The sequence below is a fragment of the Urocampus carinirostris genome, chromosome 12 (assembly GCF_059441175.1).
Source record: "Urocampus carinirostris isolate Australia breed hairy pipefish chromosome 12, RoL_Ucar_1.0, whole genome shotgun sequence".
Taxonomy (NCBI): Eukaryota; Metazoa; Chordata; class Actinopteri; order Syngnathiformes; family Syngnathidae; genus Urocampus; species Urocampus carinirostris.
The window spans coordinates 37,882,669-37,895,174 of NC_142360.1; the positions used below are offsets into that span (position 1 = coordinate 37,882,669).

General features: G+C 40.4%; 1 protein-coding gene across 5 annotated transcripts in view; it reads right to left on the reverse strand.

Moving 5' to 3' along the window:
* The window catches only part of tjp3 (tight junction protein 3), a 68,095-nt gene that overhangs the window by 43,915 nt on the left and 11,674 nt on the right, over window positions 1-12,506 (reverse strand). For all 5 annotated transcript variants that reach the window (XM_088349310.1, XM_088349313.1, XM_088349311.1 and 2 more), the window contains exons 2-5: window positions 8,180-8,236; window positions 2,957-3,066; window positions 1,120-1,222; window positions 487-781 (exon numbers count right to left, since the gene is read on the reverse strand). In XM_088349310.1, coding sequence (XP_088205436.1) covers window positions 487-781; window positions 1,120-1,222; window positions 2,957-3,066; window positions 8,180-8,227 — 556 coding nt within the window. In that variant the 5' untranslated portion in view covers window positions 8,228-8,236. The remainder of the gene's footprint in view (window positions 1-486; window positions 782-1,119; window positions 1,223-2,956; window positions 3,067-8,179; window positions 8,237-12,506) is intronic.

The window sequence follows — 12,506 nt, forward strand, 5'->3', positions numbered from 1 at the left end:
AACAAATCCCCTAAGCCTCCACCTTAGACCCTGTATCTTATCATTGGAAGGTCCATTAGCCATGAAATGTATGACCCGGCGCTATAATTTGTGGGAAACGGCTACATTCGAGACGGTTTTAGTTCTGTCATTGCGAATTCTGGCTCATACCGAGGACACTCGATGCTAGCGTGCAGCTAGTCGGCCGCTCTCTAAATTGCCCTGAAAGGAGAAGCCCTCAATGCTTATTTATACTTTTTTATGATAACAACTAAACCATCCACTTAAGTGCAATTATGTGTCGTGTGCCATTATTTGTAGATGTATAAATGGTATTTTGTTACAGTCCTATACTCTCAGTCGGTAATGACATCAACTAGCGGTTGGTTTAACCCTTTGAGGGCTTTAGGAAGGAGTGATGCTACGAATTTCCACGTTTCACATTCGGTTCTGGTTTTTAATCAACCGCAAAAAAAACGAGGGATCTCTGCAGAACTCTTAGCTTACCGTCCGAGATTTTCTTCTTGACCAAAGTGGTCCTAAGGGGCTTGTCATCCAGGTCGTTGTGCGGCAGCCTCTTGTAGCTGGTCGACATTAAGGGCATGGTTCCTCCGTAGCCGTTGCGGTCGGGCGAGGAACTACGTGCCCGGATAGGATAGCGACTAGAATCTCTGTTGTCGCTAGCATCGGAGAATCGCCGCGTTCTCCGCGGAGGTTCCGGGTCCAGTAAGTTGGAATGAGAGGCGGCCCTTGCCGGCCTGGTTGTCGCGGGGATCTGGATCTTGCGAGGACGTTTCACCGTCTAGGGTGGGAACAAACGGGGAGCAAATCTTTTGACATTTAAAAATGTAATGATAGTTTGAATGTTTGAGGAACTTCATGTTCTTGAGTGTGGGGAGTAGATGATTATTATTTGGCATCATCTTAATACTATACATAGTGTGCATTTTCATAGCTAATAACTCCGTTATTTAATCTTTCTTTCTAGACTGAAACCATTGAACAGAAGGATAGAGGTAAGATCCTGGGCCCGGAACGGAACCCAGGCCAAGAATGGCCATCAAATGTCAATTATAAAGTCGGGCCAAGCGGTTTTTTTCTTCGAAAAAAAAAAGCAAAAAAATTGAATGTCCTACTCACAATATTAGCAGTCTTGCCGCACGACTTGAGCGTGTGAATGGTGAAGTTGGAGTGGACGTTCTCCATGGAGACCCCGTTGACCATGACAATCTGGTCTTTATTGCTGCAACGGAACAACATGATGAATCAGGAATAGATTTTTTACTAAAATGAAATGCATTTGATGCCTTAATGATAGCTGCTCCTCTTGCACTCTTTGCACTACTGTATAATACTATACATAGCTACAATTATTTTAGTATATTATTAGTACTTCAATACTCCAACTCAATACAACATTTTATTTATATCCGTACATTCAAGGAAACTGTGCGGGTCAGATGTATCGACATTTCGTTCTGTATACACTTGTACAAGAATGACAATAAAGTATATCTGAATCTAATAAACTGTCAAAATGTGACAAGAACTAGTATGGTGATTATTATCAATTTTGCTAGGTCATTTAAGCCGTTTATTTAGCGTAACAATATTTCACAAAGGGGAAGAGCTTATATTTAAGAAAATAATTCCCGAAAAATAATCTTTTTCACATCAGAATTCGTACCATTTCAATGGCCAAATTCTAGCACTGATTTTCAAAACCAATTTTCCAATTTCTCCAGTAGCATTAAAAATAAAAATTCTGATTTTAAATCTTGCGTGTACATTTATCAAGACATATGATTATTAAATCTTAAGTAAATCACGAGTACATTGTTTTTCGAGACAATTCCCCCCCCTATAGGTGTTACATACATACGTAATATGTAGCTCACATTTTCAGTTGCAGGAAGTTCTTCCCGTTACAATTTACCCCTGGAAAATGCTGACCATCATTTTTTAGATGACACAGATATTTTTAATACGTAATCCTAGCACTAATACACATTTCCTAGTGCCCTGTTCAGGTGTAGCAAGCACTTGTCATAAGACAATGCCGTACAAATTAATGCCAGCTGCCGTTAATCACCAGGTAAGAAGAAATGCAATGGTAAAGCGAAGCTACCAGCCATTAGTGTCTGAGCCATTTCTAAGCAGTTTTCAAAACACGGCAACAATTTCAAGCATTGAAAAGCACTTCACCCAAAATCCAAGCACTTTTTAATCCTTGAAAATAAAACATTAAAATTCAATCATTTATAAAGAATTCAAACCACTGTACAAACCCTGAGTCATATCATTTTGCTTTATTGTTTTAATTTATTTTAACAACTACTAAAACTACAAAGACTTCTATTACCGTAAATTCCAGACTATAAGCCGCTACTATTTTCCCAAATGTTCAGCCCTGCGGCTTATTCAGATAAGCGGCCAATTTAAACGCGGGCTGACGGGAAGTGGGGTAAAGCGGAGTTAAATCTCTTTGATGTTGCAGCGGACAATAGTGGATATATATTTTTCCCTCCCTTAACTTTGGAAATATACATTTTTTTCATTGGATTACTTTCATCAGGACCTGGACTACATTCTAACTACCGGTATCATTTTCCGTTCATGTTGCCGGCTGTGGTGGATGGAATGTGTACTATATCTGCAGTTACAATCGCGGCACATTAAGTCAGGTTTGGGTTAAACTTGTGACTGTGTTACATGTTTAAATGTTGGCGCATGCGGCTTATATACAGGTGCGGCTTGTGTAAGGACAAAACTAATTATGTCCGCAAAATGTGATGCGTGCGGCTTATAATCAGGTGCGCTCTGTAGTCCGGATTTCACGGTACTACATTTTTTAGAATTAACATTTTTAATATTATTGCCTTTAATTATACTTTCGTTTTCATGAAAAAGTAAAAGTGTTAATGGTAATCTATATTCTCATCATAATCAACAAAATCTCACGATATGGTAAACTTACAAAAGTCGTCCCATGGCCGGTCCATTGGGCAGCACGTCGGACACCATCACGGCCGTTTCTCCGCTTTCTTTGCCCCCCGAGAGGGCAAATCCAAATCCCAATTTGGAATCCTGTCATAAGGAGAGTTTGGAATGAAGGTGGAAGATAGGGCTGCACAGTTAAGCAAAATTTAATCGCTATTGTTATGTGACATAGTACGATTGTGTGATCGCAAGACACTGCGGTTTTCTTTCAAGGACTTATAGTTTGGCCAACCAGAATTGTCACCATCCAGAGGTAAGCATGTGTTGGGTGGGCGTGACCGTCTGTGTGCGCGACTGTGATTGGCTGGTGTATGCTGTCAGTCAAACAGATGCACAACTGGCTACCAAAAAAACGCTACAGATAGCCTTTAGCGATTTGTTACGTTGAAATTCATCAATGAAATTGGACTATATAGAAAGTCAGAAGAGTGCATAGAATTGCTGATCACCAGCAGGTGCTCAGTGGATTGTTATCGCATCTGGGAATCGACTGAAGCAGGTCCAGCCTATTGCTGCGGCTAAGCTACATAGCAACCTTCACCAAAACCAGATCTATTACCCATGAAACAAAAGACTTAGAGCTGTAACTCGTTTGAAAACGGGACATTCGGGACTCGGAGACCTTGCTTAAGTCACGGTAACCCGATGCTAGCGCCTAACGAGCTAGCCGCCCTCTAAACCCCTTTCTCCAATGTCCTTTTGTATAATCACCATAAAGTCCATTTATTTAACTGCAATTCTGTTTTTATTCCTAGACTTATAGTTGTTATTTTGTTTCACCCGTATACTCTCAGTCGATGCTGACGTAATCCTAAAGTAGGTTTGCATACCAGCTCAGTAGCCTAGATGGTAAGGCGCCCGCTTTGAGACTGGGAGGTTCGGGTTCGCGCCCCGGCCGAGTCATTCCTAAGACTTAAAAAGTGGTCGGCGGCGCCCTCTCTTGGCTGCGGCTGCATCGGGTCAGATGCAATCGACATTTCGTTCTGTGTACATTGTTACACAGAATGACAATACAAGGAAATTATTATTATTATTATTATATCTCTACGATTAAGTTCCCACAGAAAAAAAAATGGCACAGAAAAAACACTTTTCTTTTAAAATCACAAACTGCATCAAAATTGCAATACAGGTCTAATAAAAATCTCAATTGTTGTTTTCCGAAATTGTGCAGTCCTAGTGGGCGGTACAAGTATTCATGCATGCATTCCAGCCTAGCCGGCTAACTGCTGTAAAGTTGTAGGGTGTGTCCCATTGGAATTTAAGCCAGGTTGTAACTTTGTACTGGGAATTGTTGTCGCAATGTTGCTTTTTCTGTTATGATACCAAATTGTAACATGAGCTTTGATTCAGGTGTACAAATGTTTTTGTAGTCATATGCAAAAAAGAGAAAACACATATTTCTATTTAAGTGTATTGCTTACATGCCAAACTGTTGACATTAAAAAGCGGTAGATGCTATCACACGCTATTTTTACACACGAAACACAATCTGTCTCTCGAATATTTAAAAAGAAAAAAAAAACACGTGCTTGTACTTTTACCAAAAGTCAACTCAAGAGTCTCAAAGGGCTGCACAGACCGAAGACTATTGCAAACTACAGACTATTATGGCACCATACCCTGATCTAAAACCTACATGAAGGCAAGGAAAAACTCAAAAACATGTCAAATCAAGTCAAGTCAAGTTTATTTGTATGGCCCTTAATCACAGGGAGTCTTAAAGGGCTGCACAGACCACTGACTATTGCAAACTACAGACTATTATTACTCCATCCCCTGATCTAGAACTGACATGAGGGCAAGGAAAAACTCAAAACCATGTCAAGTCAGGTCATGTTTACTTGTGACGCCCTGAATTACAAGGAGTCTCTAAGGGCTGCACAGACCACAGATTATTGCAAACCACAGACAATTATGACACCATCCCCTGATCTAAAACCGACACGAGGGCAAGGAAAACCTTGCAAACATGTTAAATCAAATAAAATCAAGTCAAGTCCTGTTTTCTTGTATAGCCCTTAATCACCAAGAGTCTCAAATGACAGCACAGACCACATATTATTCCAAACTACAGACTATTATTACACCAAAAACATGTCAAGTCATGTTTATTTGTTTGGCCCTTAATCTCAAGGAGCCTCAAAAGGCTGCACAGACCACAGATTATTGCAAACGGCAAACTATTATTACACCATCCCCCGATCTCAAACATACATGAGGGCAAGGAAAACCTTGCAAACATGTTAAATCAAATAAAATCAAGTCAAGTCCTGTTTATTTGTATAACTCTTAATCACCGAGAGTCTCAAATGACAGCACAGACCACATATTATTGCAAACTACAGACTATTATTACACCATCCCCTGATCTAAAACCTACATGAGGGCAGGGAAAAACTCAAAAACCTGTACAAATCAAATAAAGTCAAGTCATGTTTACTTGTATGGCCCTTAATCACAAGGAGTCTTAAAGGCTGCACAGACCACAGACTGTTACAGAATATTGTTACACCACCCCCTGATCTAAAACCAACATGAGGGCAAGGAAAACCTCAAAAAGTCAGCACTGGGAAAATGACGAGAAGGAACCGCACATGAGGTTATCCCCCTTCCACGATGACAAGGCTGCAATGGATGTCGGAGCCGTTGACCTCGATACTAGTCTTAAGTCAAGATTTTTTGTCGTTGGTTGGAATTGAAAAAAAGGTATTTTTCTTAAAAAATAAAAAGGGGAAAAAAGGTGTAGTCTTACACGTAAAGTAGTACTGCTTGTAAGTATGATATTGACGGTGTACAAGCGTTTTTGTAGTCATGTGCAAAGACAAAACTAAGATTTTTATGTTTGTGTATTGCGGATGCGCCGACATTACATGGAATATCACGTACATTTATTGCATAAATTGCATTATCCATATAAAACGCTGACTGCAGAAATTAACCGTATTGATTAAAAGTATCATTTGTGTCTTAAAACGCAAAACTAAACTAACGGAAGAAAACTAAATAATATACTTTTTCTAAACACAAATCAATGAGGAAATAACACATTACATAAGTATTATTTCTACTATACAATATTTATAATGTGATTTACATTTTTTTCGGAATATATAGCATATTTTCTGGACTATAAGGCGCACCTAAATAACAAAAAATGCTGAAGGGTATTAAAATCTCCTTGTTATCCAGTGCGCCTCATAGATTGGAAATACAGTGGCTTGCCAAATTATTTGGGGGACGGCCTAATCTCGGTAGATTTGCAGTGGTCTGATACTCCTTCCATTTCAATATTATTGCTTGCACAGTGCTCCTTGGGATGTTTAAAGCTTGGGAAATCCAAATCCAGCTTTAAACTTCTCCACAACAGAATCTCGGACCTGCCTGGTGTGTTCCTCGTTCTTCATGATGCTCTCTGCGCTTTAAACAGACCTCTGAGACAATCACAGTGCAGGTGCATTTATACCGAGACTTGATGACACACAGCTGGATTCCATTTATCATCATTATTATCATTTAGATCAACATTGAATCATTCAGGGATCCTCACTGAACTGAGTTTGCTGCACTGAAAGTAAAGGGGCTATATCATTTTGAACACCCAATTTTTCGTTTTTTATTTGTTAAAAAAAGTTTAAAATATCCAATAAAGTATGTTCGAATTCATGATTGTGTCCCACTCATTGTTGATTCTTCACAAGAAATTACAGTTTTATATTTTTATGTTTGAAGTCCGAAATGTGGCAAAAAGTGCAAGGGGGCCAAATAGTTTCGCAAGCCACTGAACAGTAACCATTTATGAACGTATTAAGTTACTTTCTAACATTCATGTTCTATGGAATAGATATTTTAATTTCATGATATTTTCTCCAATCCAACCCTGTAGTTTTAATTTCCATGCGCCTTATAGTCAGGTGCGCCTTGTACAAGGAATAAACAGGTCAAAGGGGCACCTTATTATCAGGCGCGCCTTAGTCTGGAAAAACTAATGCAATTATTAGTATTGTTAAAAGTAACAAATAAAACACAGATATTAAGAATAACTGTTTTTGTACTTAGAAATGTAAAAAAAAAAAATCACACAAAAACCATTTTAAAACAGTGTTAATAATAATAATTACTCTGAAAAAAGAAAAGAAAATTCAAAAACAATAATAAGCTATTTTGTAGTGCTTATTTTTTCTTTTTTTTTAAAACACTAAAAATAAAAGTAAGAGGGGCGAAAACTACAATACTTTAACCTTATAGTTAATCAATAAAAAACATTAACAATATTTTTTTTATTGTGACTGGCAAAAAAAACGTTTATGTATATATATATATATATATATATATATACATAAAGATGACCAGTATATTATTTAATAATAATTATCATGTAGACCAGAGGTTGCAAACAGGCGGCCCGCGGGCCAGATCAAGCACGCTAGGGGATTGAATTCGGCCTGCGATACAACGCTCAGAGAAGCGCAAGAGAAAAACGTGCTGCAGGTTGAAATATGTCCACTCGATGTTGCCAAAGCCAAGTGCCTCTCACAAATGCTGTACTTGTATTTCTTTCTTTCTCTCTCTCTCGCTCTTCCTTTTTCTCTCACTCGCTATCCCTCTCTCTGTCTGTTTGGCTTTGTTCCTTTTTCTCTCCTTCGCTCTTATTTGCTCTCTTATATGCTCTCTTATTTTTCCTTTTCTCTCTCTCTTTTGCTTTTCCCCCCTCTCTCTTTCTCTCCTTCGCTCTTTCTCTCTAATTCCCCCTCACTTTTTCTCCTCTTATCTTTTTTGTTTCTCACGTTCTCTCTCTCTCTCTCTCTCCTCTCTCCTCTCTCTCTCCTCTCTCTCTCTCTTTCTTTCTTTGCCCCACCCTCTCTCTTTTTCTCTCCTTCTCTCATCTTATTTCTTTCCCTCTCTTTTACTTTCTCTCTAATCCAATAGTCCTGCCCCCGAGAGGACCTGTGTTCCATCGCGTGGCCCCCTGAGTTAAAATGAGTTCGACACCCCTGGTGTAGACCAAAGTAATCGATCTCTGATGGCTCGATCTTAAAGAGAATGGAAATGAATAATGAGCGAATGGATAACGATGACACTTTAAAAACAAAATGTAAGAAAACAAAGAAAATAATTCTAACTCTGTTGGGGAAAACAAAGAGGAACTACGACCATCGGGTTAGCGTTAGCCGATCAGCGCGAAAAAACAGAAACTTACTTTGCTCATCGTGATGGTATGCTGCTCCCATATCGTCAGCTCCTCCATGCCTGGCTTCTGCAATCACAAAAATAATAGGAAAAGAAATGAAGACCAAACCTATTGCAGGACTTTGGCTACAATGCGCGCTCGTTTGAGTCGATCTGGACGGACCGGTATGGTAGCGGTGTAAAAAAAGAGAGAAAAAAAAAAAGGAAAAAAATACCCGAGGCTCCACAGTGAAGACGCTACATAAACAACACCAACATTACTCTTAAGCTAGTCTCCGCCAGGGCAGCACGGCGGCGCAGTGGTTAGTGCATATGACGCACAGTTCTGAGGTCATGAGTTCAAATCCAGCGACCAGACTTCCTGTGAGGAGTTTGCATGTTCTCCCCGTGCTTTGGTTTCCTCCCCACATTCCAAAAACATGCATGTCAGGTTAATTGGTTGGTCCAAATTATCTCTTGGTGTGAATGGGCAAGTGAGTGGTCCTTCTCTGTGTGCCCTGCAACTGGCTGGCAACCAGTTCAGGGTGTCCCCCTGCCCACTGCCCGGAGATAACTGGGATGGGCTCCAGCACCCCCGCGTCCCTACTGAGGATAAGCAGTGCAGATAACGGATGGATGGTCTCCGCAAATCCTATTTTGTAATTTAGATCAGAGTGTCAAATTCATTTTCGTTCCCTCTAAGCCACAGGTGTCAAACAGGCGGCCCGCGGGCCAGATAAGGCCCGCTAAGGGATTGAATCCGGCCCGCGAGACAACACTCAGAGAAGCGCAAGAGAAAAACAAGCTGCAGGTTGAAATATGTCAACTTGATGTCTCACAAAGACACTGTACTTGTATTTATTTATCTCTCTCTCTCTCTCTCTTTTCCACCCACTTTCTCCCACTCTCTGTCTCGGTCTCTTTCACTCTTTCGTGTTTCTCTTTTTCTCTTCCTTTGTTGCTCTTTGTTTCTTTCTCTCTCTGTGTCTTTTTAACTTCTTTTTTTCCTTTTGTCTCTTTTCTCTCCTTTTTTTGTCCCACTCTCTGTCTTTTCCCCTCCCTCTTTCTCTCATTTGTTTATCTCTCTTTTTCTTTCTCTTTAATCTACTAGTCTGGCCCCCGACAGAATGTTTGTTCTATCATGTGGCCCCCGAGTTAAAATGAGTTTGACACCCCTGCTCTAAGCAAAGTCTGCGGGCGTCCCTTGGAATAAGGGTGAGTAACATTAATCCCAGAACTGTAATTAATCACGCATTATATTAGTGGAACTACAATTTTGGCAAAATATTGAATGTGTGAATCTTTTTTTCCTGCTTTTTTTTTCAATATACCCTTTTTTCCCTAAAATTTTCCGCATTTTTTCAATCATTTTTGGTTCTTTAGTTTCCTTTTTTATTCTATTTGTTACTTCCTTTTCTCTTTTAGATTTGTCCTCATTTTTTCTTGCTTTATTCTTTTTTCCTGGTTTTATTTTTTTTCCATTTTATTCATATTTTCTCTCTTTTTACTTTTCTTTCTTAATTTTTGTCTATTTTTCTTCTTTATTTTTCCCTTTACGAGTCATTTTCCGTGTAATGTTACATATCATTCAGTGTTATATGGATAAAGTAGCAGCACGGCGGCGCAGTGGTTAGGGCATGTGCGGCACAGTTCATGTCTTGGGAACCTCCTGCGTGGGATCAAATCCAGCTCCAGACTTCCTGTGCGGAGTTTGTATGTTCTCCCCGTGCTTGCGTGGGTTTCCTCCGGGCACTCCGGTTTCCTCCCACATTCCAAAAACATGCATTTCAGGTGAATTGGCCGGTCCAAATTGTCCCTAGGTGTGACTGAGCGAGTGAGTTGTCTGTCCCCGTGTGCCCTGCGATTGGGTGGCAACCAGTTCAGGGTGTCCCCTGCCCACTGCCCGATGATTGCTGGGATGGGCTCCAGCAACCCCGCGACCCGACTGAGGATAAGCGGTGTAGCTAATGAGATGAGATGAGATGGATAAAGTGACAAAAACAATCTGAAAGAGCCGTTTAGTGAGCCGAGCCAAAAGAGCCGTTTCCCTAAAAAAAAAAAAAGAGACTGAAATTTGTGCGGCAACCTTGACGTACTCGCAGAAAGATAATACACGTGTTTTGATTATTATTTGAATCAATAGTGTTTCATTTAAATGAATTTTACTAGAGGTTGACTCATATTAAGCACTTTTGACAATTATCGGTATTGGCATTTCTATCCATTGTATAAGCCACAGGTGTCAAAAAGGCGGCCCGCGGGCCAGATCAGGCCCGCTAAGGGATTGAATCCGGCCCGTGAGATAACACTCAGAGAAGCGCAAGAGAAAAATAAGCTGCAGGTTGAAATATGTCAACTTGATGCCTCGAACAAAGACACTGTACTTGTATTCATTTCTCTCTCTCTCTGTCTCTCTCTTCCACACCTTTTCTCCCACTCTCTGTCTCTTTCACTCTCTGTGTCTCTTTTTCTCTTCCTTTGTCACTCTTTGTCTCTTTCTCTCTCTGTGTCTTTTAACCTCTTTTGCTCTAACTTTCTTTTTTCCTTTTCTCTCTTTTCTCTTTCTCTCTTGCTACCCTTTGCGCTTTCTTTTCTCTCCTTCTGTCTTTCTATTTCTCTTTGGATTTCTTTACTCCTCTGCCTTTCTTTCCCCCCCTCTCTCACGACTTTTTATCTTTTGTTTCTCACGCTCTCTCCCTTTCTCTCTCTTTCTTTCTTTGTCCCACCCTCTCTCTTCTTTTCTCTCCCTCTTTCTCTTATTTCTTTATCTCTCTTTTTCATTCTCTTTAATCTACTAGTCCGGTCCCCGACAGAATGTTTGTTCTATCGTGTGGCCCCCGAGTTCAAGTGAGTTTGACACCCCTGGTATAAGCCAATTATTAAGTCTCATGCAGTTGAGACGCTCTCTGTCTTGCTCCTACGCCTCCCCTCCATCCTTGCTACCCACCCCGCACCTTCTGATTGGATATGCAACCAGGGGCGGAGCCATTAAAACAGTAACAATAAAAGAGTGGCAGCTCAGCTTACTTATTCCAACATGCCTCTGTCTGGGATAGAAAAGCGATTAAGATATAGCGTAAAACATGTACCGTATTTTCCGCACTATAAGGCGCACCGGGTTATAGGGCGCACCCCGAAAAAATTGTTTTTGGTCCTATATTTGACATACATAAGACGCACCGGATTATAAGGCGCTACAATGGGAACGTGGACAAAACAGTCAGATAGTTCAGTCCAACTTATTACCCCCTTAACATTCTCAAAGCTTGCAAAGACGCAAATACGAGTCGAGAACACGTGCGGATGCGGTGTCCGTACGATGTCACTCAAATGCATCGTTCCATCATTCGGAAGGTTAAAGTCTTGGGATTCAAGAAATGCCAACCATTCCTTAGTTTCTATTTTTGCTCGCAACTTTGTGCATATGACAATAAACACTTGGAATTGAGTTTAATGTAAAAATAGACGCTCCATTCCATTCCATCAGTCTGAAACAAGATACAGGGAAAATATATAGCCGGAGTAGCTCACCGAAGTCGTTGTGTTCAATAATAATGTGCAGTCGTGGTCCTCTTATATCCGTGAGTGTAGTAAATCCAGGAGAATAAAATATTTACAAATACAGAATAGTAAAAAAATGCTTTCTGTATGCGGTCAACCATGTGCTATACGCATTCATCTTTTTCGGCCAATTGCAGGCTTTGTTTTGCCGCTTCTGCCAATGCCAGCCTGAAAATTAATTAATAATTTCCTTTGTATTGTCATTCTTTGTAACAATGTACACAGAACGAAATGTCGATACACCTCACCCGTTGTAGCGAGTCGATGCAGCCGCAGCCAACAGAGGGCGCCGCCATTATACCAATTAGGTATGTCTCGGCCGAGGCGCGAACCAGCGACCTCCCAGTCTCAAAGCGGGCACACTACCATCTAAATGATAAAAAGGATCCGCCCCTTGACCTCCGAATAACTTTAGCCAATAGTGATCGATTCAAATAATGATTGACACATTGGTTAGCCAATGAAACGCCGGTAAATAAATCCCAGCATACACCGCGGACTTCTTGCCGTTCGGGGGGTAAATCTAGTCGGCGGCTGCAAGTTCGTTGGAAGACTTTGCAATTTAATATTGATCCATAAATAAGGCGCACTCTATTATAAGGCGCATGGTCACCTTTTGAAAAAAATAAAGGCTTTTAGGTGCGCCTTATAGTGTGGAAAATATGGTAGTTAACTTATATTAGAGAGGGGAATTCAGGTGGAGACCGATAAATTAGCTATCATAACATTAGTTCTTCGATAAAGCATATGTGTTTGTGATTGAGAGAGAGCAAAAATGCACGCTAAAGTGGAAGTGA